At 43.4% G+C, this 26,546-nt stretch overlaps 1 protein-coding gene and 2 long non-coding RNA genes across 4 annotated transcripts in view; 1 reads left to right on the plus strand and 2 right to left on the minus strand.

Annotated features, from left to right (window-relative positions):
• Positions 1-13,207, plus strand: part of hsd11b2 (hydroxysteroid (11-beta) dehydrogenase 2) — a 30,322-nt gene extending 17,115 nt beyond the window's left edge. For both annotated transcript variants that reach the window (XM_071489887.1, XM_071489888.1), the window contains exons 3-5: positions 3,323-3,508; positions 6,296-6,433; positions 10,276-13,207. In XM_071489887.1, the coding sequence (XP_071345988.1) occupies positions 3,323-3,508; positions 6,296-6,433; positions 10,276-10,712 (761 nt within the window). In that variant the 3' untranslated portion in view covers positions 10,713-13,207. The remainder of the gene's footprint in view (positions 1-3,322; positions 3,509-6,295; positions 6,434-10,275) is intronic.
• Positions 7,757-9,523, minus strand: LOC139628305 (uncharacterized). The gene is made up of 3 exons (XR_011692744.1): positions 9,392-9,523; positions 9,054-9,262; positions 7,757-7,889 (listed from the first exon to the last, which is right to left on the minus strand). It is a non-coding gene; the product is annotated as an uncharacterized lncRNA (long non-coding RNA).
• Positions 13,208-17,604: 4,397 nt separating the features above from the next.
• On the minus strand, positions 17,605-19,516 carry LOC139628306 (uncharacterized). Its single transcript, XR_011692745.1, has 3 exons — positions 18,927-19,516; positions 18,087-18,157; positions 17,605-17,738 (listed from the first exon to the last, which is right to left on the minus strand). It is a non-coding gene; the product is annotated as an uncharacterized lncRNA (long non-coding RNA).
• Positions 19,517-26,546: the final 7,030 nt, after the last annotated feature.

Below are 26,546 nucleotides of genomic sequence, written 5' to 3' on the forward strand. Positions count from 1 at the left end.
CAACTTGTGGGAGGGGCTCCTGGAAGCGTGGGGTGAAATTTCTCCAGATCACCTCAACAAATTAACAGCTAGAATGCCAAAGGTCTGCAATGCTGTAATTGCTGCAAATTGAGCATTCTTTGACAAAAGCACAGTTTGAAGGAGAAAATTATTATTTCAAATAAAAATCATTATTTCTAACCTTGTCAATGTCTTGACTATATTTTCTATTCATTTTGCAACTCAATTGATAAATAAAAGTGTGAGTTTTCATGGAAAACACAAAATTGTCTAGGTGACCCCAAACCTTTGAACGGTAGTGTACATTACATTCATTTTTCAGTTTGACACTCACCAGAAGCTTAGCTACATGAACATGTGTTACAGGCATCGCTCTACACAACAGATAAACTCATCAACAACTACACAAAACTTGTAAAGTACATAAACAAAGTCATCATGTGTTCATAAGATGATTTTACCTTCTTCCAGATTATCCCGACTGGTTTTAGTAACAGTACAAGGCTCACCTCTAACTTTTTAGCAGCATGTAACATCTCGGTGATGTAGTTAGCTGCTAAAGCTACATATCAAGAAGTAGCCCTAACTCACCGGGATATCGATTGTCGGTTCTAAGAGGTTCAACGCAGATCTACTGAGTCACAGCTCCTCAATCGACTGTTTCTGTGCCGAATTCTTATTTATAAATCTAGTTTTGTTGAGCTCAGCTTCCGATGAGCGGTACACGAGGGGAAAAAACAAAGATCTTCGCCGCACAGGATGACCACTCCTAGCATCTTTTTGCACACTGAAGCCAGGTGTAACAACTAGCCACCTCTCTGAAAGGGACAGCAGCCTGACAGCAGTCCGGGTCAACTTGTGCTTCAGAATAAATGCCTCTCTGCCACCACTTTCTGGCCAGACTATAAATGAATTTACCTTTTGAGAAGAGTATATTTAGGAACAGCACATTAACTCGAGCTAAATTCTCAATATAAAGTGCAAACCTGGGGGGTTGAACATCCCTGGTTACACAGGCAGACGAGATGTTCAACTAACATGAAAGCTAAGAAATGGCACGTTCCATTTTAGGGGTATCTGAATTCTTTCAGACATTAATATGAAAAATATATTTTAATATTACAATTAGAGGTAAGAAGGATATATGTTATATATATGTTTCAACCCCCCTGAACTGTTTCTCTCTTGGGGGGGGGTCCAAGTCTTAATTGGAACGGTCAGAGGCCCCTAATCCCCAACTTAATTTTAGCCCAGCGTACTCTGTACTGAAGGAGGCTTCACTGACTGTTGGACTGTTCCTTTAACCTCTCTGCGGTTGTGCTGTGTGTTTCTTTCGTGTTTGGAGGCAGAGTGTTCTGGAGCTGTGCAGGAATGTGTGGTGGACTCAGTCCAGAGGCCTTCTAGGAAATCAGTGAAGTGCAGAAGCAGCAGAGGCAGCAGTGATGTGGGAAAGTTGCTCAAATAATAAAATATCTAAAACGGCTTGAATTGATTTAAGAGGAGAGGAGTATCTGAGGGGATTCAGTGGTGGAGCGGTGCAGAGATGGAGAGGTGGCGTCTCATGTTTCACACATAGAAATCAGAGCTGAGAGAGGCTCCTGGGTCACTCTGTGATTGGTTCAGACCTGCAGCTCCCACTGGCTTTGTAATTAGACAGCTCAGACTGCTGGCTGTACCTCCGAGTCATTTAAGGATAGTGTGTGTGTGTGTGTGTGTGTGTGTGTGTGTGTGTGTGTGTGCGCGCGCGCATGCACGTATGTGTGTGGGCGGGTGGGTGTGTGAATGTAATAAAAGAACTGCAAGAAAAGGTCACCAACACACACTCAACACACTCCCATGTGCCCTCTGTGGAACAGTTTGTGTGGTGGTTTTATGTGTGTGTGTGTGTGTGTGTGTGTGTGTGTGTGTGCAGGCTGTGATTGGTTGATGTTGGTATAGTCAGCTTGTTTATTAGTATTGTGCACACACACACAAATACATGCACACAGCTGAAGCTCTGACACAGCCAGATTTACCTGTGATCAGTCTGGTTTCAGAGCCTCTAGGACTCTGTCAGCAGATAATCAATACTAGACCCATCGCAATAATTAGAATGTTTTACAGTGTTTAATTATAATCTAATGAGCACAGTAATAAAGATGATAATTGCAAATCCTTCCACTTCCTCTCATGTAGAAACATGTGAGTTTTCACCATCGTCCTGCTGATCTTCCAGACTGCAGACAGGATGTTATCAGGTGTTTGGCGCTCTGCCGCCTGCTGTTCTTTTCCTGGTTATCTTTCATCAGCTCTGAGTCAGTTCAGACTTAAACAAAGCTCCCACAGCGACTCGCTAAACAAAGAGTGGGATTCTGGGTCAGCCGCCTCAGATAAGGCCAAGCCAGGCTTGTTTACACTAGCAGAAGGAGAGAGAGAGAGAGCTGAATGTGTTGACAGTGTGTAGAGGTTGTGATCACACACTCAGACTGTGAGAGTGCAGTGGAGGAAGTATTCAGGAGGAGTAAAAGTATAAATACCACAGTATATAACCTCAGAGGGTAAATAAAGTTCATAATGATGTCACTGAAGAGTTAACATGTGAGCAGACTTCACACAGGAGCTGACAGATCCAGGGTCCCGGGGGCCCCAGACCCGCACAGAAACCAAAGTGTTTGCTGGTTTGATTGTGTTTACTTTGAATCAGAGTACAATATCAACTAATAATTGATAAATAGCTGATTAATTAATTAATTAATTATTAAATGATTTGTGGCTGTGAGTTTGAAACCTTGGCCTTAGTTTAACCTGTGCTGATGTGGTTCAGGTCACAGGTTCAACCAGAAGTTGTTTTTTTTTTTCTTTTAATTTGAAATTTGTTTTGGTCTGTAATCAATAACAGAGACAATAATGTAAGAAACAATTAAATTATAAACTATAAAATACAATAGCACATCATATCCTCATCATATGTTTTGACAGATGTGAATGTGAACTCAGATCATCAAACTGATGGAGCAGAAGGAGAAGCACCGTTCCTGAGCACAGTCACATGTACTGTCATTTCTGTTATAACTGTACTTAACAGGTTTCACTTACAGTTGGTAGGACAACCCCCCCCCAAAAAAATAAAGGCTTAAAAATGCCCCAAAAAATTAATTTAAACAAAAAAAAGACACGTTTAACGTCTTTCAGTGTTTCACTAGATTCCATCTGGGATCATCAGAACATCATGATGTCAGTATCCATGTTGATTTCTCTCCTGCACTGGTCCACAACCAGGTCAAGGACCGCTGTATAAACACACCGGTCTCTAATCTTTGGCGTGTATGTGTGTGTCTGGCAGGTCTGTGGGGTTTGGTAAACAACGCCGGAGTGTGCGTGAACTTTGGAGACGCCGAGCTGTCGCTGATGTCCAACTTCCGCGGCTGCATGGAGGTCAACTTCTTTGGCACTGTGAGCGTCACCAAGAGCTTCCTGCCGCTGCTGCGTCAGGCCAAAGGACGGCTCGTCACCATCTCCAGCCCCGCCGGTGTGTTCCATGCACACACACACACACACACACACACACACACACTGATGTTGTAATAAATCTTAATTGAATGTTCCAGAACAGCTGAACCGCAGATGAAATGACTGCTGCCTTGAAAGAGCCAAACCAAACAAACAGAGCTGCCACTGCTCGTCTCTCTGCCGTCTGTTTGTCCAACTCAGCTCTGTAGTTTGGCCAAAGCATCGGAGTAAAACCAAATCAATCACTGAGGTTCACCCCCCACCACCCACCCCCTCCATACCCCCCGCCCCAACAGAATGACTCTGCTCAGCAGATTTCAAGCTCATCTGCACATTCGATTTTCACAAATGTGTGCAGAGTTTAAACTAAGACGTGTGTGGTCGTCCTCAGGAACACTACAAATACGTCAGACATTATGAAATGTATAACAATGGTGATGATACGGTAATGCACAACCAATAACTGTAGAACTTAATAGATTATTAAAAAACGATTTGTTTTCTCAGACTTGAACACACACACACACACACACACACACACACACACACACACACACGATAAACACATGTTGAGCTGATTCAGTGTGACTCCGCTTCCTGAGATATCATCATCTCTGACATCCCTCCACAATAAAGCTCCAGGAATCCACTTAGAACCCAGAGAAACAGAGGCTGCAGAACTTCACTGAGAATCCTCCAGTTTTTAGGTTTCCGTCAGTATCACAGTGATCCATTGAACGTCGTCTGAACATCATAATGCACTGCAGACAAGGAGCTGATCACAGTTGATTCAGCTACTTTAATGAGACAGTTTGACTGAATGGAAACAGATATAGAGAAAAAACAGATCTTAAGTTGTAGCTCACAGCTGATTTACCTAATCCATGGCAACATTATACTGTTTACATAGCTCACAACACTTACTGATGCCAGTTTGCTAAAAGCGATGGACAATTTTATGTGTGGGCTACAAGCTACAGTTAAATAGATTAAAGTTCCTGGTGAATGTAAAGTAGAATTTTAGAAAAATATCAAGTGATTCTAAAGAAACTGTGACAAAACTTAAGAAAAGATGTGCTGCAGTTTTACCTTTAAAGTTAAAGTGAGAAGATTTATGAAATTAAAATTAAAATATCCAAACTCGGGTCAAATCTATGGAAGATAATTGTGTTGTTTTTGCTATTTTTTCTACATGAACCATAAACAGAGGAAGCAAAAAAAAAAGAAAAAAAAAAAACTCTTAAAAGAGCCTCTTAAAACTCACCTGGACACTGGCGACCAGTTTAAAGTTCGTTCAAAGCAGCGTAGTATTGTGGTAATTTTCACTAGGAGTAGACAAAGAAATATAAAATGATCAAACAACATCAAAATACATCCTGCAATGTGTTATGTGATTTAATATGATTAAGATGTTTTCTTTACTATAAAATATATCAAATGCTGAATCATTTAATACATCAACTATGTTCACGATAAAATTATATGATTACAAGTTTGTGACAGCATGTAACTGGGCATTAGAAATGTGTGATAACATGCACCTGGGTCAGAGTAAAGTTTAAAAGTCTGAGGACCTCAGGAGATAAGAGTGTGAGAAAGGAGGGAGAGCTCGGTTCTCACCAGCTCTTAGAGCTGGGAAACAGGCACACCATATTGCTGTGTGGTGAGGGAACCCTGGTCAAGGGCTTCCTAGCCATTGGCAGGTCTCAGGGGACTTTCTGCCATTATCCATGATCCATTATCTCCTGGGCTCCAGGGCAAAGATTGGTTGTTTTTGGAAAATAAGGTGGATCTTCCACCCAAGAGAATGGCATAAAGGATGAGGTTTAGACATTGTATATTCAGTTTGGCTCTGGAGCCAGCTCAGGTTTATTTCTTGTTCAAAGAATAAACACTATTGCAGTGCGCTCTGTCTGTCTCCAGTGAGTTTTTGAGCTTACTGGGACTTCAGCAGTTGTGTATTTGAGTTGGAAGACCAGTGTTGGAGTGGAGGCTTCTCCACAATTCAACTGTTCAGTTCATGTTTACAAAAAACCAAGAGCACAAAAACCATATAACATAAACCAACAAGTCAGAGAAACAGTGGTGACTCCCCACCTCTGAAGAGGTCGTGAAGTCTGACTTAACAGATCAAAAGATTCAAACAGTTTCATAAAAGTATTCTGAGTCATGAATATTGTCATGTGAAATCAACTGCGGGCAGTCGGGCAACTTTGTCTTCTTCCCTTCTACATGAAACCTATTTTTTCAACTTCACACTTTGGGTATGTTTGTTTTTGATGTTTACTGCCAGGTTATGAACTGCTAACCAATGAGTACTAACCTTTTCTCTACCTGGAGACAACAAAAAAAAAAGAAAATTTTAATTGGATAACTCTAATTGATGGTTTTAACATCATTTCTGACGCTGCTGTAGCTAGCAGACACCCCCCTCTGTTGGCCAAAACAAGCACAGTGCTACACATTTATAGTGATTTTTCTTATTAAGAAAAATTACAGAGACCCTCATGGTGACCTCTGAGACAGAACTTATCTTCCCTATCTACAAAAACGGGTCTTTTTGGGAGCTGGTCTGCTGAGCTATCCTCATGGTGACTGAGTTGTTGAAGGTGCAGTTGAAGGTCCTCGTACAAGTGAATAAGTGGACCTTGATTTTCCAAGTGGAAGACTGAGCTCTGAAGCTCAGTGTGAAGCATCAGAGGAGCATATGGTCTGTTTCTTACTGTTTCTGTAGTTTAGATGACTCACAGAGGTGATTGGTCAGTCTCTGTGTGATGTCATGACCACAGTATACCTGTGTCTGCAGGTGACCAGCCGTTTCCTTGCCTGGCAGCGTACGGAGCATCTAAAGCTGCTCTCAACCTCTTCATCAACACGCTGCGACACGAGCTGGAGCCCTGGGGAGTCGGAGTCTCCATCATCCTGCCGTCCTCATACAAGACAGGTAACACTGGCGAGCCCCGCCCCTTGCCCCTCCCCCACCCACGCTGCTGTTCGATTGGCTGTTTGCTGAGTGTTTCTTTTAAAGAGTAGGGCAGTTGTGTTGGATCATCTTCATCAGCGTGTGACTGTAGAAGAGAAACTGAGATTAAACTCATGTTGTTTTAAACCAAACGCCAGGTAAAAATAATCAGATTTAATGTGGAGTAAACATGGCTGACTGCTGACTGAAGAGGGAGAGCAGGGACAGGTGCATGCTCACAGCCTGGGCCCTGAGAAGTCAGTCAGGGTTTTTACATTCACCTGTTCTTTTCCACATTTTCAGTTTGTGCATTAAAAAAACAAACTATAACACAGAAAATCACCAGAAAACAGTTGAAATCTGTGTGAACAGCGTTGGATTCAGTCTGCCTCCTGAACAGCAGTGATGATGGTTAGAGTTACTGACTGTAAACACTGTTCCAACATCTAAAAATCACACACTTTTGAACCTGGGTGGCTCAGTTTTGACCCTGCGTTACCTGTAGACGTGCTGTGACCAGTAGATCCATGTTTACTGGACCCAGTGTTTCCTGGAACTGAGAATAAAAAGCGTAATAATAAAGGGTGTGATTCCATGTGACAAACACAATCCACACATGAAACGTTGACTTGAGTATCACCATGTGTTTGTTTGCTGCACAGACACAACAGATGCAGTCAGAGTAGAGGTGAGACATGGAAATAGCCACTCAGGTCCTTATTGATCCTGATCAGTCAGGAATCAAGTTGGCCCTCCTCCTCTGGCTGTGACTTCCTCCAGGCCTGTGTGTTGTGGTTTGGTCTCATGTTGAACCCGATGACAGGCCTCCTGCTGAGGAGAATACTTTCATAACGACAACCACATGTGGGACACACCATCTGCTCTCACACACACAAACTACAAATTGCTGATGTGTGATTTTGAAAGTCTTGCGTGATGGATGGATGTGATCAGAGGGCTGGAGTCACACGGAGGTGGAGAAGACAAATTGTTTTAATCTTTGATGTGGGTTTGAGAAGCAGATCATGTCTTATTATTTGACTCTGCGTTGCAGTTGTGTTCAGGAGACTTCACGGTCGAGATGTTCATCAGATTTAACAGAGGTGCAGTCAAAATTTTACAAAACATACAAGAGTTTCAGCAACAGGGGTAGCGTTAACCAAATCTTTTTTTAATGATGACAGAAAAATCATCCGTCATTTTGACAGATTAGGGCAGAGTTAGACAACAGGTTTCTGCGGGATTGCTTGCAAGATTGGGAAATCCTACGTTCAGAGAGTCATGTCAACTTCTGATCAGTTCAGAAGTTTGGGTTTGGGTTTTGTCTCTCACACTTCTCTATGTGTGACCTGGTTACCTGCAGACACGACTCAGGGCTGAAATCAATATACTCACCCTGGGTACATTATCCTGGGTCATATTTGCACCAGAGCATCATCTGTAATCAAGAATCAGGTTTTATTATCTGTAGCAGGTTTAGTGCCTCCACCCCTCCCCCCACTTTTGAATCCAAACCTACGCCCTCAACTGTATCTGTTATATTTTGAGCCCTGGATCGGAGAGGGAATATTTCAGGTCTGAGTTCAAACATCTCATAGAGGAGGTCTGGAGGTAGTAACTTGATCAAAGCTAAGATAAACAGGACGGTGTCATTGGCGTAAAGATGGACTTGGCAAAGATTAACTGGAAGGTAAACATCATATATAGTGGAGAGGGAGGGTGGGGGTATGGAGGATATTATTCTGAGTCATAGTTGACCAGTGATTCCAGGTTTTGGACAGACAGGACAGCCTGGGTATGGTTCTGGTTTGAGTCATTGAACCTCCTGAGCAGCTTGAAATATCCTCAGTTATTTAAACATGTTAGACAACAGATGAATGAAATTTGAAACTGATTTCTGAAAAATAAAAAGTGTTAAATTCACTGATACCTGAGGTTAATCCCTAAAACCAGGCAGCGACAGCTCCATACAATATCAACAATAAGTGAAATAACGCTACAATCAAAAAGGTAGACACAAAGAACATCAGCAGACCTGCAGGACCTAAAGGTTTCTGAGGCTCCCTCCTTCAGTCTGTGTGCTATCTGATTGGACGCAACAGTGGAGATGTAAACAGCTCGGTACACTTTATCCGCCTGTTCACACTCTAATCCTGCAGGAACAGGTTTGCATTTAAACTCTAATCCTGCCATTTCTCTGCTGGTCTCAGAGCAGCTGAGTTTGGCTGACGGCCGACGGAGTCGCTGAACTTTCTCCAGACTTTGTGCTGACACCGTGTCGAACAGTGAAACTGTGTGTTCTCAGCAATGACTGTGAGATCAGCTGCTTCGAACTCACGCTGAGACAGCTCGGCTGCCTCGCACTGCTCTGCTCACAGTTTGTACTGAATTTGATTCGACATATGTTTTTCTGTTCTGGTGGTTTTCTCTGGGACATTTAGCTGCTGCAGCTTTAAAACTTCAAACTGTGACAGAGGAAAGTGATTTACTTCTCTGAAACTGAAACTCTGTCCACTCTACTACATTTTAGTTTTAAACTAATCTCTTCTTTTATGTTTTAGTTTTAACTCATCTCTTCTTCTACGGTTTGTTTTAAACTCACCTCTTCTTGTGCATTTTAGTTTTAAACTCATCTCTTCTTCTCTGTTTTAGTTTTAAATCATCTCTTCTGCATTTTAGTTTTAAACTCATCTCTTCTGCTCTGTTTCCTCCTCCGTCCACTCTCCTCCAGAGTCTTCAGCCCCTAAAACAGAGACTTGCAGAAACGCTGCTGGACCCGTTTTAGTCCAAAACTGCAGGTTGTGTTGTAGTCTGGATGGACACAAACAGAGACCTTTGGAAACATTGACGCAGACGCCCACGGTGGCTCCTGATTGGCTCTTATCAGCCTGGACTACCAGTGGTGAAACAACATGGAAAATGAATGAAAGTGTTACTGACCTTGTTGTCTTTGCAGCAGCTGTTGTTCAGCTCAGTTCTGGATTTTAAATCTTTGCTCTTCCTCCTTCAGAGGATTTACTGGAACTAATCAACGGCAGAGTTGACAGTCTGCTTCCTGTTTCCACCGACTCGCACATGCTCAGTGTACTGAATGGTCACGAGATATGTGTTTTCAGTTGCATTAGTACGGACGGAGATCGTATTAGAGTGGAGGAAGCCTGTGTTGCAAGCTGGAGGTGTGGGTTTACCAGGCAGGGAGGCTCTAATGAAAGACACTATCCAGATGCATCATGGGAAATGAAGGATCCAGCGTTTATGGGATATAAATCTGTCTCTCACAACAACTGGTACTTTATGTATTAAACATCTACTTTTCTCAGGGTATTAAACCACGTTTTTAGTGTTCATATTCTTTTTTCATATTTTTTATATTCTTCATGTTTTACTCTCTCAAGATAACAAATAATGATGCTTTAAATTTTGAAATCCTGACATAATGACTTCAGCATCTTATAATCTACATCGTGTTATTTCACTATATTTGAATTACCTACATGATCCAACGCGTTAAACAGCTTCAACTTTAACATGTTATGTCCTTGGACTCTGAGTTGACTGAAGCTGAATCATTTTTTCTAAGTTGTGAAAATGTGAAAGCAACAGTGTGACGTCTGTGGAGGGTTTTAAGTCTGAAACACTTCAGACGTCTGTGAACAACTCATGTTCTGAAGTCTGAACATAAGTGCTTAATCTTAAAGTTGTGTTAACTTTAATATTTACATGAGGTTGACGACGAGTTGATTCAGTCAATGATAATATTGCTAAAAGTTTTAACAGTGTGCTGAGGTTGTTGCCGTGGTAACGCAGATCTCTTGTCTCTGCAGGTCAGTCCAGTAACCACTCCTACTGGGAGCAGCAGCACAAACAGCTGCTGCAAACTCTGTCTCCGGGGCTGCTCGAAGAGTATGGCGAGGACTACGTGACCGAGACCAAGGAATTGTTCCAGAGCCACACCCAGCAGGCCAACCCCGACCTCAGCCCCGTTGTCGACACCATTGTCCAGGCGCTGCTGTCCCCGCAGCCACAGGCACATTACTTCGCGGGGCCTGGCGTGGGCCTGATGTATTTCATCCACAGCTACTGCCCCTTCAGTGTCAGCAACCGCTTCCTCCAGAAACTGTTTGTGAAGAAGAAGCTGATGCCACGCGCTCTGAGGAAGCAGTCCAGCTTCGACCTGAACCTCAGCCTCCATAACAACAACAACAACAACAACAACGATGAGGAGAAGCTCAAGAAGCAGCCAGACGTCGAAACATCCTGATGGTATTATCCTGCAGCAATAGAGGACCACTTCTGTAACGCACTCATAGAGCTGTAACCTGTCGTTTCCTATTTGATGTCTGTAAACTGTTGAAGGGATCATAGTGATGCACCAAAATGGTTTCTATTTTTCTATATTGTCCAGCCCTGACACACCTGGAGGTCAGTGGGCGGAGTCTGGTATATGTAGGGACACAGCCGCAGGTCGATCAGAGAACACGTCACCTACATCAGCGAGGTCAGCTGGACTGTACACACACCGAGACAGTCGCACCGACGTCACGTGCCTTCATCACACAGGAGATAAACGGTGGATCGGCTGAGGACCCGACACTGCAGCAGCTCATTCAGCAGCCGACCTTGAACCTGTATGAAACCCAGACTCTCTCTCATGTCACAGCTTCAGCCTCATTATGAGCCTGTTACAGTTGCTTCTTACCCAACATCTTCATCATCATCACCATCAGCCCAAATATGCTGGTGTGACCCGACCCAGCTGCTGCTGCTAACTGGAGCTGACTTTCACTAAGTTAGCCGACACTCGGCCGCAGTCGGCCCGACTCTGCTGGACACCTGAGATGGTTTTAAACAAATCCAAGTTTCCATCAGTTATCTCAGATCACTGATCTGGAGACAGTGAACTGCAGTTGTTGTGTGGACGTTCGCCAGGTCACTGATGCACACAAAGTGATAAATGAGGGAAACTGTGGCTTTGTTTCTGGCTGATGATGTCACTGCGTCCTGATACCTCAACAAAGGACAACAAAAATAAATCATTTAAAAAGGTCCCTGTAACGAGTAGCAACATTTCCTGTTGAAAGAAGCCAGCTGATTGGCTCTGGTACGACAACAGAAAGGATGAGAGGTAGAAAAATAGGATGTAAAGGTTTAGCTTTAGCTTTTAGCACAGTGCTAACCTCCAGATGTTCAGGATCAGCCTTTAAATCAATCAATCACTTAATCAGGATTAGATTAGGGTTTTCTGTCTGAAGATTAAAGATGATTATTGTTCTAAGATCAATCACAGAATCATTGGTAGATTAACTGATGATGAAAACTCTGAATCTGTGTTGACATATTCAGCTGCTGGTTGTGTAAAATGAGAACTGACTCCGCCCATGTGGTTTGTCAGGAACCCTGAAACGAGCGCGCTCAGTGAAACGAGCTGCTGTAGTGACTGCCTCCATCCACCAGCCCAGGTATTTCTACACCTCTGAATGTGTGTCACCTTTAGGTCACAACACACTCTTCTCACTGTTTGTTTCCTGCGTCACAGGAAGTGGATGTTGATTTCAAAACAAAAGTACATAGTATTACTACTATTTACAGAACCAAATATACTAACATTGTTCTCTGATTTTCAAAATATATGTCCAAATATAAGTATATTATCAGACTTCCTGTAAGCTTCATAATAAAAGCACTTAAGTGTAGCATAACTCCAAATACTACATGAAAAAGATAAAAATCGTGACCCTGACAATGAATATAATTTTTTTTAACTTATAATTTAGTGGCATTTTATGTCCCTGTTACCAGGCGCCATGAGATCTTTATACCATGTGTACAATTATCAATGGTTAATAAATAATCAACAAAAAGAGAAGGTGATAGAGACAAACAAGTTCATTATTCCAGTGAAACGTACGGTGGCCCTGAGAGGTCAACACATGCAAACACATTCATAAAAACATCTTCATCGATTTGACAATGACTTAAAATCATTGAACAGATGCGTCCCAGGTGGGTTCATCACTTTTTAGTGTTCCCTGGAAATAGTTCTGTTCAGGGGGTTTAAAAGCTAACATCATTTTAAATTCTCTGCTCCTGTTTAGACCAGACGTGACGTTTTTCTGTCTCAGTAAAAACCTTTTCTCCTGTTCCAGTTTTCCTCTCAGGACAAAATTTTCTCTGAAAAATCAGAGAGTAACCTTATATTTTGTGTCTGGATACTGAACTGTTTCTGTGTCTTGATGAAAAATGAATCACACAGACCAGTGTTTTTTCTTCTCCTGCTTCTTCATCCCGTTCTGATGATACTGATGTTAAATACATGTCTGTGTAGCACTGACAAATCCAAACAGAATTCAACTTTATGACTGTATTCAAACAGTTATATTCACAGGCCTGTTTGTTGTTGTGTAGATATGAGTGATAAACACACAACAGTGTTAATAAGTGAGTATTTGTGTGCATGTTCAGTGGGTGTGTTGTTTTTCTGACGTCTGTGGAAACTCTGATCAGATTCAGCTCCAAAAAACATTGTTATTTTATTTGGTTGTTTTGTTTTGTTTTGTTTGTTTGTTTGTTTGTTTGTTTGTTTGTTTTTAGCCCACTTTATGTTTTTGAATCAATTTATTTGTGACGCCTTTTCTTTTATCACTTAAACTGTGAATTTTGGATAAAAATTGTAAAACAAAACAAAAAACAGAAATATGATGTAAAATGTTCACTTGGTTCAAACTTTGATAGAAAATAAACTCAACTTTTTCAAGACTTTGCTTTCTCTTGTGTTTGTGGTGGGCGTTCACAGAACCAAGTGCCTCAGACCCCCAGGGTCCCCAAAAGCCCTACGTTTATCTTATGTCAGTGTCTAGAATCAGGGGCGCATCCTTATGAGGACGTGGTCAGGAACTGTGCCCATCTTTATTGTTGCATCGCAAAGTGTATAGCCTGTTGCCTAGCAATGCTGACAAGACGTAACTTCTTTTTTTCTTTCTTTTTAAAGACATTTTTGGGCATTTTTGCTTTTATTGGGAGAGGACATAACTTTTTCTCATTAAAACTTTTTAAGGCCATTGGTTTTAACAGTTGTACTGTAATGGCAAATGTTGACTAGCAGGTGTTCCTGGCTTACATGTGTCCAAAAACACTGTTGTCCTTAAAAATCCACTCAAAGTCCAGGTAATGTCAGAAAAATATAGAAATTTATTCCACAAGTGTCACTCAAGTATCCACAAACCTGGCTTTCAAAACAATACAGGACGGGACACGGTAAAAAACCGTGTGTCTCCACTGCTGGTCTGGCGTTCACTACTCATGTCAATGACCTCACTTGCCAGCGTGCAAGGCTGCTGCCTCTTAAAGCTACAGTACAAACAACATGAATCAAATAAACATGGGGCAATTAAAGTCTTAAGAACAATCCTGAGACTTGTCTTCTTTCTTCAGACATGCCAAGGAGTAGGACAGTCTTTACTTCCGTCTCATACTGCTTCTAGGAGCAGACAGACCTTGGTGATGGGTCTGACTAGTTCACTGGTCTTAGTCTTTAGACGAACCCAGCGAACAAGTCCATGTTCATCTGGCAATGCCTCAATGACTTTGCCAATGACCCATGAGTTTCTTGGTGCAGTTTCATCTACCAGCAAAACAATGTCCCCTGGCACAAAGTTACGTGACACTCTTGACCACTTCTGGCGCATCTGGAGCTCAGGCAGGTACTCTCTCACCCAACGTTTCCAAAAAAGGTCCACCATATAGCAGGCTAAGCAGGTGAAGATAACACCATATCTCTTCACAGTAACCCTTCCTCGCTTCGCTTCAAAAGACCGAAGTAGTCCACTCCAGTTCTAGTGAAGGGCGGTTCATCAGGTAAGACTCTGTTGGCAGGTCTGCCATTTGTTGCTGCCCAGTAACACCATGTAGCCGTCAACACACAAGGCACTTGGATAGGACTCTTCTTATTGCTGCACCGACATTCGGGATCCAATATTTTAGACGCAGCTTGGATAGGACATGGTTGCGTCCACTGTGACCTACTTCCTTGTGGACCTCCTGAAGGATGAGCTCTGACACCCGTAGGTCTTTCGCCAAGATGTCAGGATGTTTGGATTCTTCTGGCATGGCTGCGCGGATGAGCCTGCCTCCAACTCTCAGAATACCGTCTTGAAGAACTGGGTTTAGCTTGTATATGTGGCTACTCCTTTTGATAGGTTCACCCTGTTTTAAGGAGTTGATTTCCTCTTGGAACCTTTTTCTCTGACAGTGGTGTATGATCTCTAGTTCCGCCTCTTTCAGATCATCCACTGTGAGGGTTACTTTGCTGAGGCTTGTCTTGTAGTTCACCATAAACTTGTGCAACTGTCGTATTTGTTCGTCCTTATCCTTGTCAGACAGTGCAATAGTTGCTCTTTGCTCCTTTCTCTTCTTAACCATGCAGAGCAATGTGTTCCTCACCTTAAGAATCCATGCCACCGCTTTCTTAAGGCGCATCCATGAGGAGTAGTACTCAATTAGCGTCTGCATTGCGTCAACCTTTTCTCCTACTGCAAGAGCGTTTATGGTGACATTCTTCTTGATCTCTGGATCAGCGGTGTTGAGATCTGTCAGACGATCAGGGTTCTCTGGCCAGTTGTCGGACGACTGGGTGAGAAAGACAGGTCCTGAGATCCAGGCTTGATTCTGCACAAAGGAATTCACTTTCTGTCCTCTTGATGCATAATCAGCAGGATTCAAGTGTGTGCTGACATGCCTCCATTGCGATCCTGTTGACACCTTCCGAATTTCCACCACTCTATTGGCTACGAATGTGCGGAATCTTGTCATTTCGTTGTTGATATACTTGAGCACAACCTGCTGTCTGTCCAAAATATTGAGTCCGCGAGCTGTAGCTCCAGTTCCTTTCTTATTAGTCCATCCATGCGCACTGCCATAGTTGCCGCTGTCAATTCCAGGCGTGGGATGGTGGTGGGCTTGAGTGGGGCAACCCTAGCCTTTCCCATGACAAACGCATTATGAACTTGACCTTTGCTGTTCTGTTGGACTAAGTAGGTAACTGTGCCATAGCCCTCTTCACTCGCATCATAAAAATGATGCAGCTGAGCATGTGTAGCCTCTCCAAAATGGGCTGGCTTGAAACACCGATCAACTCCAAAATCAGTGAGCAACGGCAGGTCCTTAATCCAATCAAACCACTGTTGTGCAAGATGATGTGGAATCATGTAATTCCAGCTGAGCTTTAGCCTACAGAGCTCTTGCAAGATCTTTTTTGCTGGCAGAACCACCGTAGCCAAGAATCCCAACGGATCGTAGACAGAACTCACCAAGGAGAGAACGTTTCTTCTGGTGGCAGGTTTATCTTGGATGACAATCCTGAACTTGAATTGGTCAGACTCTACGCACCATTGTACTCCCAATGCTCTTTCCATGGGGAGTGAATCTTGATCCAGAACGAGAGCCTTTACTTCTTTTGCCATTTCCTTCTCAGGTATAGCTGCCAGTACCACCCGACTGTTGCTAATTCACTTTGTTAACCTGAAGCCCCCTTTCTGACAAAGGGCTTTCAGATTGTGACAGAGCGACACCGCCTCTTCTTTGGAGCTGACTGACTTAAGGCAGTCATCAACATAGAAGTTGTGCAGCACTGTGCTGATTACTGAAGCATCAAACAGGTCCCAGTTGTCTTCAGCACATCATCAGAGGGCGTAGCTCGCACAACTCTGTGATGAAGTAGCACCAAATAGGTGCATGACCATCCTGTATTCCTCCAGTGGCTCATTCACGTTTCCACCAGGCCACCACAGAAACTGAAGGAGGTCATCGTCTTCTTGTGGGACCCTTACCTGGTTGAACATGGCTTCCACATCAGCCATAGTAGCCACCGGTTCTTGGCGGAACCTGGTGAGAACTCCAATTAAGGAACTGGTGAGGTCTGGCCTCTGGAGAAGTTGCTCGTTCAACACTCAAATAAAAGATATCTTGGATTTACTTAAAAATGTTGTTTCAAGTGGTTCCACATAACTTTATTAAGTAAATGTTAATAAACCAGTTTTCATACCAATTACTCAATATATTGAAGTATATTGTACAACAGTGACTTAAGTGACTTTAACTTAATGGGGTTACTTTCTTTTTATGTATGAAGTCTAAATTAAACTTATGTGATATGGTTAAGTTCAGCGAATGAACTAGATATACATTACTGCAATACATGGTTATTGAGTAAGAGTAACTTGATGTGGTTAAGTTAGTCTTAATTGAGTTTAGTTTGTCCAATTAAAATGATAAAAATAGAAAAAAGCTATTAACAGAGGAGGAAATAAAACTATAAATAAAAAACTTTTATTAACCACTCAAAGCAGCTTGTTATACAAAAACACCTTTGCAATACTTGGCATAAAAATGCTTGTACTTGCACATGTATGAACATTACATGTTTACCAATTAGTTTAATGTATTGTTATTAGCTGAGATTTAAAGAGCGCCCATATCTACATTTTAACATTACATTGTTAAGTGCCACGATATATTTTTTAATTTCAATAAACATATTGCCAATGAATTCAAACTCGCCATGGCAAGGGCTATGCCTCTTGGGCAGGGGTCACAAGTTTTTTAACAGCATGAGGTTGCCAGAACTGCTGCACATGTAATTTGACAATCAATCATGACACAATTTGACACATAATCATGTCACAGAGAAATCATGACCAGAATGCTAAATCAATCTTATGTCTGTGGGCCAACAAAATCTCCACAGAGGACTTTACATCATCAACAAGCAGTATTTGGTCCCCGGTCAATAGTTTAATACCGCTGCTTTAGAGTCCCATTTGAAATTCTACCTTTCAGGCACAACAGTAACAGTAAGAACTTACAAAAAATGTTAACAGTCAGTCAGAACTATAGCTGAAGTAGTCAAAATAACAAAACCATTTCAGCGCAATGAATAGGCTCCATGTCACAACAATGTCATGGCTTCATGCATTCATTCCAGCAGTTTGTTTTTGAGTACCTGGATTTTGGTTGAAAGCCTGTGTGTATCAAGTTCCATCAGGATCTTTTGAATGAATTCGAACATGTACCTGAGGTCAGTTGGATAGCTCAGGTTCAGGTCGTAGATGATGCCAAACAGTAAGGCACAAGTAGTGGTGACATCTTTGATTCCAGAGAGCACCTGTACACTTTCAACGATGATGCCCACATCTTCTGGAAGTTGATCAACATCTGCACCTGGATGTTTTATCACATAGATGCCGATGAGCGTCTGGTCCAACTCTCTCTGGGTCTCATCTGGGGTCTCACTCTAAAAAACAGACAAAAAGGGACAAGATAATTTAATAAAAAAAAATCTCCCACTGAAAGCACATGATTCACATGAAATTTGCACTGTTTTAATGGAGGGTATGCACATGACGTTACGGTACTCAGAAGTCACCGCAGAACGCTCACTGAGTTTTAAAATGACGAAAGAAATGGGGTGATTTTCTCCGAGCCCATACCAGTCTGACATGTCTAATATTTTTCAACACTTTGATTAATATGTGACCTGCTTAAATGACTATGAAGAGCATTCCAAGTTTTGAATACACATGGGCAATCAGAATAAGTGCATGGGTATGGGTGCCTGCGGCCAAAATTGCCATGAGCTAACCTGTAGTGTTTTAGAAGATGGGCTCTTGTTGATACAGTTGTCCCACAGTCTTTACAAGACCACATTCATATCTGCTGAAAAAAGAAAAGTGAGATCAGAATCAAAACATTAAAGGCAGAGCTATGCAACAGATCCTTCAACTGCCTTGTCAGGCATCCCCTCCTTTAGCAACCAACTGCCCCTTCAGTAAAAATATCATTTATTTTGTTCAATTACTCTTAAGCCCTATGGACCCAGTTGAGGATCCAGGAGCACCCTGTATATAACCCCAAATCTCCAGAAAATCCCAAACCGCAGAAATCCCCAAAAGTAGCATATTAATCAAGATTTTTGCGGGGGGGGGGGGGGGGGGGGGGGGGCTAGTTTGACAGTCAAACACAACTAAAAAATAACAAATATAAATATAAGAATAATTGATTTGCAAACTGCCTAGATGCAGCCACAGTTGCTGTTTTCACACATACTGGTATACAGTAATATGTTCATCTTTTCAGCTGATAAGTTACACAAGTTGTTTTCACTCTGGTCCAAACACTGCACCACTGGCAGAGCGTCATGTTAGCATGGCGACTGACCGGGAAAAGACACGGGTAACGTCAGAGTCCCGATTATAAAAAAAAATGTGTCTGTACACAGAGCTGCTAATTTTGTTTAATAAACAGGCTGCTTGCATTCGACTATAGCCGCGCTAACCGCACTAACCAAGCTAACGAGGCTAACCGAGCTAACGGCGCTAACAGCGCTAAATGGTAAACAGATGTGGTAACTTAGCCTATCAGTGCCATGACCACTGGCAGTAAAATGCCGTGACTTACTGGCAGTAAAAATGTGTTTACTTACCTCTATTTCGAGAATGGCTGGCTGTGGATTTGTCCAGGGCGCGTTTCTCCATGTGCAATGAAAAGGATAACCCGCGTAATTGTGAACGAGATTAGAGGCGATGAGTGGTGTCCTCAAAGGGACAAACTACTACTGCTTTCGGTTTTACATAATTTCTACATGACAGAGTTGAGTAGGGGTAACTAACACAGCCAAGTAAACATGACATTGCATATTTTTGCTTTCAACCACCACAAGCAACTTAAGTTGACATAAAAAACTTGTGGTTTTTGAGTAATTGAAACATAATACAATGTTTTATAGCTAACAACAGTGACACTTCCTTTTTTGAGTGAACGTAACTCCCTGATAAGAAGCACCACAACCATATACAACACGCAGCTTGTGTTTTTTAGGATGGTACACTCCATGGTGTGGAATGTACCAAACCTTTCCATTGTTGCAGTCCAGCTCTTCACCGGCAACCTTCATTGCAAAGCCTTTGGTGATCATATCATCACCAAAGGCTGAAAGAAAATGGCTCAAATCCAAACTAGCCGATGATCTCAAAAGCTACCACACACTCTTATCCTCCTTCTCAACCAGTACCTCAGCTGGGTGGCACTGAATCAGCTACTGCACTTTCGCAACCAAGCTCAGTTGCTAGCACCTCTTTTTCTGGCTTTACACCCCTCTCTGAGAGTATGGTATCCAAACTGTTGACATGTAGCCGTCCTACTACATGCTTGTTGGACCCTATACCAACAAACCTCCTCCAAACCATTAGCCCAACCATCACACCAGCTATCACCCATGTGATAAATGAATCACTGACCTCCGGCACTTTTCCCACCACATTCAAAGCAGCTCAGGTAACACCTCTACTCAAGAAACCCTCTCTCAACCCTGCTGAGGTCGAGAATTATCGCCTAGTCTCGCTTCTTCCATTCCTATCAAAAACTATTGAACGGGCAGCGGCTAAACAACTCTCAGAATACCTCCTACAGAACAATCTTCTTGATCCAAATCAATCTGGTTTCAAGACCAGTCATTCAACCAAAACTGCCCTATTGTCTGTGACGGAAGCCTTAAAAGAAGCAAGAGCAGCTGCAAAGTCCTCTGTCCTCATTCTACTTGACTTATCAGCTGCCTTTGACACAGTTAACCATCGCATCCTCCTCTCTACTCTCTCTAACATGGGCATCTCTGGCCTGGCTCTTTCCTGGTTTGAATCCTACCTGACAGGGCGCTCATTCAGCGTATCCTGGCTTGGACAGTCGTCCACCTCGCATCACCTCACCACAGGAGTCCCCCAAGGCTCAGTGCTAGGGCCCCTACTATTTGCTATCTACACCACCTCCCTGGGCCCGATCATTCACTCACATGGTTTTTCCTATCACTGCTACGCAGATGACACTCAGCTGTATCTGTCATTTCCTCCTGATGACCCCTCAATCTCTGCACGGGTCTCTGATTGCCTCTCAGACATCGCCACATGGATGAAGGCACATCACCTCCAGCTGAATCTTTCAAAAACTGAACTGCTGGTTCTCCCAGCTAAACCCACAATACACCATGACATCAACATCAAAACTGATTCCCTATGGCTCGCCCCCACCAAGGTGGTGAGAAACTTAGGGGTTATGATTGATGACCAACTAACCTTTTCCAATCATGTCGCCTCAGTTGCCCGGTCATGCCACAATGCACTTTACAACATCAGAAAAATCAGACCTTACCTAACTCAACACACTACTCAACTCCTGACACAAGCTGTGGTCATCTCAAAACTAGACTACTGTAATGCCCTCCTTACGGGCCTCCCAGCCCGCTCAGTGCAACCACTTCGGATGATCCAGAACGCAGCGGCGCGCCTGGTCTACAACCAACCCAAAAGGTCACGTCACCCCGCTGCTCATCGAGCTCCACTGGCTACCTGTTGCAGCCCGCATTAAGTTCAAATCTCTAATGCTTGCCTACAAAGTTGTCTCTGGCACTGCACCTACTTCCCTGAACGCCCTGGTACAGGAATATGCTTCCTCGCGACCGCTGCGCTCCTCTAATGAACGACGCCTGGCTCTGCCACCCATCCGTCCAAGGCAATCGAAACTCTTCTCTCACGTTGTCCCCCGTTGGTGGAACGCACTACCACTTCCTACCAGAGCAGGGGCGTCCCTCTCTACCTTTAAAAAACTCCTGAAGACCCAGCTCTTCAGAGAGTACCTTCTCTCCTAGCACTACATAGCAAATCCACACTTAAAGAATCGTCACTAGCACTTATAGCTGTGCTATCATTTCTTAACGCACTTAACCTTGATTGTTCCCCTTTCTGTAAGTCGCTTTGGAAAAAAGCGTCTGCTAAATGACTAAATGTAAATGTAAATATCATTCATAAAAGCGGCGTAGTCCTCCTGGAATGAATGATTCTTGAGAGGCTTCCTTTTGAAGTTTAAGGCCCGCTGTTCTGCTGCAATGCGATTGTTAGGCATTTGAAGATCCTTGTTCTTTAGCGGTAGACCAACTTGGTAATGCCCCTCTACCAACCTGGCAGACTGTGAAACACTGTCCATGAATTGGAGGTCTTCTTGGGACATTTCCAGCTGTTTTTGGCTACTTTCAGGAAAGTCGTATTTAAACTGTTGATTCCACAGCTCATCCAGTTTGGCCACTGATATTCTGTTGGATGTAATGTATTTTCCATCTCCAGTAGGTTTGCAGTTGTTGTCCCTCAATGGCCCATTCACGGTCCAATCAAGGATAGTTCTCACAGCGTAAGGTCCATTGTCAACACTCCTGATGACCTCTTCTGGTTCCATGGCCTTTGGCACATTGGTCCCAATCTGCAGCCATATTTCTGCATTGATGTAGGGGATTCTCACTTGCTCCAGATGAGGCCACCTGTCCACGTCTTCTTGCTGTGGAATGTTCTTTTTATTAGCTGGAATGGTCTTTTGGGAGAAAGCTTCCTGTAGTTCTATGAAGTTGCAACCTTCTAGGCCACACACTTCCAAGCCTGTTACAACATGGCTGCGAACAGTCTTTTGTTCTCCCATGGTTGTTAGGAGAATGTCAATCTTCTTTCCATTAAGATTGAGCTTATTCATAAGCTCTTCGGTGCAAAAGGTAGCCGTACTGCCTGGGTCCAAAAAGGCATAAGACGTAACCACCTTGTTGCCTTTCTTCGCCTTTACTTATACTGGAACAATGGCAAGGATACTGTCTGTGTCCCCGGCCCCAGTATCAGAACATGCATTGTTTGCTTTGTCCACAAACCCATTGATCACAGACTGTTTCTCACCATCATCTGATGATTCTTCCTTAGACGCAACTTTGTCTTTAGTCTTTATGTGCAACACAGTGGAATGAAGCAGCAAGCAGATCTCACAGTGTAATTTCTTCTCACAGGAGTTGCTCATGTACCCCTGCTTTAAGCAACTGAAGCACAGTCTTTCCCACGGAGAAAGTCTATCTTCTCTTTGTGAAGCGATTTCCTCAGCTTCTTACATTGCGCCATGCTGTGTTCACCCTGACAAAAAAGAGAGGGCTTGGTGAAAGCGCTGCTAGAGCTAGTAAGACTCCTCTTGCTAGCCTTTAACTCTGTGCTAACACCTGTTTGATGACTCATTGGTGTTGCAGATGTAGTAAAGGTCGTCCTGTGACTCTTCCTCTTTGCTGTGAGGTTTGCTGAAGACTTGACTTGTCCTTTGTTGCTGTCCTTTATGTCTCCAAACAACGGGTGTAGTGCAACCTTAGCCTGCATGTTAATAAACTTGACAGGATCCTTAAACTTGGGTCTTCTCGCAGTTTGCTCCTGGATGTCAAAGGCAACACCCCTCCACCTCTCTCTAAATTTATACAGAAGCTTGTTAACAATGGTGCGCATGTTGGCGACATTATCCAACTCCTCCATATAATCCAAGTCTGACATGGCATTGTTACAGCTGGTGAGGAAGAGAGCCAGTGCATTGAGACCTTCGCCATCATCTGCCTTGATTGTAGGCCAGCTTAAAGGCTTGTCAATGTATGCCACAGAGATAGTATATTCGTTTCCGAAATGTTCCTTTAAGAGTTTCTTTGCCTTGCGATAACCCTTATCTGGATCCATATGTAGACAACTCCGAATCAACTCTCTGGGCTGTCCGCTGGTGTATTGCTCCATGAAGTACAACCGATCCTTGCTGCTCTCTGTTTTACCTTCGACACCATGCTCAAACGCTCTGATGAAGAGTCTATATTCCAACAGATCCCCCCTGAAGATGGGAATATTTTGTGGTGGAAGAGTAGAAAGCTTTTGTTGCTTGCTCAGTAAGTCTGTAATGTCCTTTTGACGTTGCCTTACAGTGGGCAAAGCCCCTGCAACTGCTGCACTTTCGGCAGAGCTGCTGAACAAAGAAGAACCGTCGTCATCGTCATCACTAGTAGCTGATGAAATTGACTGTGCAACACTGGAGCGTGATGGTGGCTTGTGTTTACGTCTTGTATTCCCATGATGCTCAGTAGTCATGTCATGGTCCATTCCAGACTCTCCATGACCATCCTTTATCGTAGCTGGCTGCTCCCATGGCTTAGACTGTTCATCGTCCTTTTTTAGAGCATCAGCTTCTTCAAACTTCTTCAAAATCTTAAGTTTAGCATCTGCAGCAGCTAATGCCGTTTGAAGCTCAAGATCTTCCTTCTCAGCTTTCAGCTTTACTTCTTGCCTTGGACTTTTTTGATGATGCTCGTTTAATATTTTCATCGACCTCTCTTGCTTCTTCCATACGTTCATGGACATCTGCTATCTAAGCATCAACATGATCACTGAAGCTCTTGAACGAATCAGATTTTGGTTTAAACCACCTCTCTTGATCACTGTTCATTTCTTCCTCTGAGGCAACTTGCTGAAACAGCTCTTTAACAGAAATGTTCAGCTCACAAAACTCTCTGAAAAGCTTATTGAACTCAACAAACAACTTGGTCGTTATCACCTCCACATTGCCATCATCATCCATTAAATGAAGCATCTCATTCTTTTTTGTTGTAAGATGAGTCAGTGTAGCTTTCCTTGACTGTATTTTCTTCTGTAATGCATCTTCCATAGCTCTGACTGTAGGCTTCACTTGTCATCTTTCCAATGTGGCTGAATCTTTTTCCTCTGCCATAATTCCTGATACAAGTCTAGCGCTTTCCACTTGCTAGCTGCTGTTAGCTTAATACAACAAAGTGTTCCAATGTCTCTAAGCACACACAAAGGATAACCGTTGTCAGATCGTTAGCCCACCATCTGTGAGTCGTTGGCGGGTCGTTATGCTAACTAGCGTCGTCATGCTCACAGTCCACACATTAGCCTTTTCCAGCAGCAGCTGCACTTACTTGAGTCCTTGCAGAGAGCTTTTCCTTTCCGTTACAGAATCCACGAACTCCAATGTACTCTCGATCCACAGGCAAACCACAGGGAGAAGGTTTTTTACTAATGTAATGGCAAATGTTGACTAGCAGGTGTTCCTGGCTTACACATGTCCAAAAACACTGTTGTCCTTAAAAATCCACTCGAAGTCCAGGTAATGTTAGAAAAATATAGAAATTTATTCCACAAGTGTCACTCAAGTATCCACAAACCTGGCTTTCAAAACAATACAGGACGGGACACGGTCCACTGCTGGTCTTGCGTTCACGACTCAGGTCAATGACCTCACTTCCCCAGGTGTGAGGCTGCTGCCTCTTAAAGCTACAGTACCGCCAGCATTAAACTTAACTGAAATAGCCCTGGCAAGACAGAAAAGATGAACAAATAGCCATATTCAATTAAACTCACTCATAAATGACTATTAGACCAATATTTAAACTTCAGATCCAAAGTTACTGTAAAACATAGTTAAATTACATAAGGAGAAATAAGAAATCAGCAAATCTGTTCTTGCCTCATACATGTACCGTTAGCTGTTGAACTGAGCTGAAACTCGTTGCCCAGGAAAGTTAATAATGGGACAGACTAGTCGTGACAGCTTATTTCTGTCCACATCAGGTCCTCCATCCTCCAGCCTGTGATCCTGAATGGATCACAGGCTGGAATCTGAGTCAGCCTCCAGAACTAGGACCTGAGATGTTTTACGTTGTTTTTGTTGAGGAGCAGACAGGAAATCTCTTTCCTGATCGACTCATTGTTCAGGTGATAAAATGCTTCATTATTCCCTGAAGCCTCCAGTTTTACTGTCAGGGAAAGCAGCAAATAATCATCCAGCAAAAGGATTTGAAGACCTGATCCAGAGGCCTCTTCAGCTCGGCCTGACACTGACCTTGAACAACAGTGAAACGAACCTGTGGCTCAGCACAGGAGGTCCAAGTCCTCAGGTCAGTTCACCTACACCTGGAGGATAAGAGACACTCCTGCAATGACAACCAGGTGCATATTTCAGACTGGGAGGACAGGTGGTTTAAAAGAGGAGCACTAATAACCCGCCCACAGAGGCTAAATACCTGGGCCCCTTCACCTGCCTATTGGATCAGAGGTGAAACATCTTCAAGTGTCTAAAATCAAGTCCAGTTTCCCTCAGTTCAACTCTTCTTGGATAATCCTCAACCTTCTCAGTCATCAGCAAATAATCACACTCCAGCAGCTGTTGCCAGTCAATTTGTGGCATTATTGCTTTAAAAAAATGACCTCAACAATTTATCATTTATAATTTTCTGTCCCTGATTTAAATGCAGCTGCTGCCTCTGGTACAGAACAGAAACCACAACACGTCTCTCTCTGTTGTCAGATTATAGTAACAGCTGTGGTTAATTTTATTCTTCACAGAGCTGCAGCCAGTTCCTCCTGTTCTTCAGTCATTTCATCTTGTTTGGCCTGAAGGCCGCTCAGCATCGTCATCATCATCATCATCATCATCCACCACAGAAGATGATGTGGGATGGAGACACTGAGGGCCACTGTTGAAGGCGACCTTTGACCAGGAGTGTGTTTCATTTCCACCAGTGGGCCTCCTGACACCTCTCTACAGACCCACCAGCTGCAGTGACCTCATATCGGTGGTGTTTGACGATGAGCCGTCAGGAGAGCCGACCAATACCGCTCTGGCATCTGAGTCAGGTGATCATTGGGGGGGGGGGGGGGGCTCTGAGGTCCGGATCATCACAGATCAGCTTCAGTAAGAAAACATGACCGACAGCTCATCCTTTTACTGTATGAACACACACCTGGTCAGATAGTACAACTTCTAGCGAATGATCGCACTGTAGAGAAAAATATAGAGTTTGAAAACTGGCGTCTTTAAGATTTATGTGTGTCAACTGAAAAAACAGGTGTGTGTCCTCGTGGTCTGCAGCAGGTCTGGTCCAGCAGCAGTTGGGTCGTGGGCTGAGCTGTTGGCAGCGCTGGGATGAACCAGCAGCTTACTGGCACCCACAGGACAAACCCAGTGTGTACTGGGAGTGTGTGTGTGTGTGTGAGCGTTTACTCTGGCAGAGCAGCAGCTGAGGAAATCCGGCTTGTTTCCATTGGGACCGAGGGGGGACGAGTCCAAATGTTCCCCCTGATGAAAATATGTGGTGTGTGCAGCGGCCTGGACCCCCTCCTCCCATCCCCCCTCCTCCTTCCCACCACTTCCCGCCCCCCCAGCAGCCACTCTCAGCCAACTGATGGAAATAACTCACATTGTTCAA

Source organism: Trachinotus anak, unplaced genomic scaffold (assembly GCF_046630095.1).
Source record: "Trachinotus anak isolate AG129_WGS33_773 ecotype Australia unplaced genomic scaffold, CSIRO_AGI_Tana_v1 ptg000011l, whole genome shotgun sequence".
Lineage (NCBI taxonomy): Eukaryota > Metazoa > Chordata > Actinopteri > Carangiformes > Carangidae > Trachinotus > Trachinotus anak.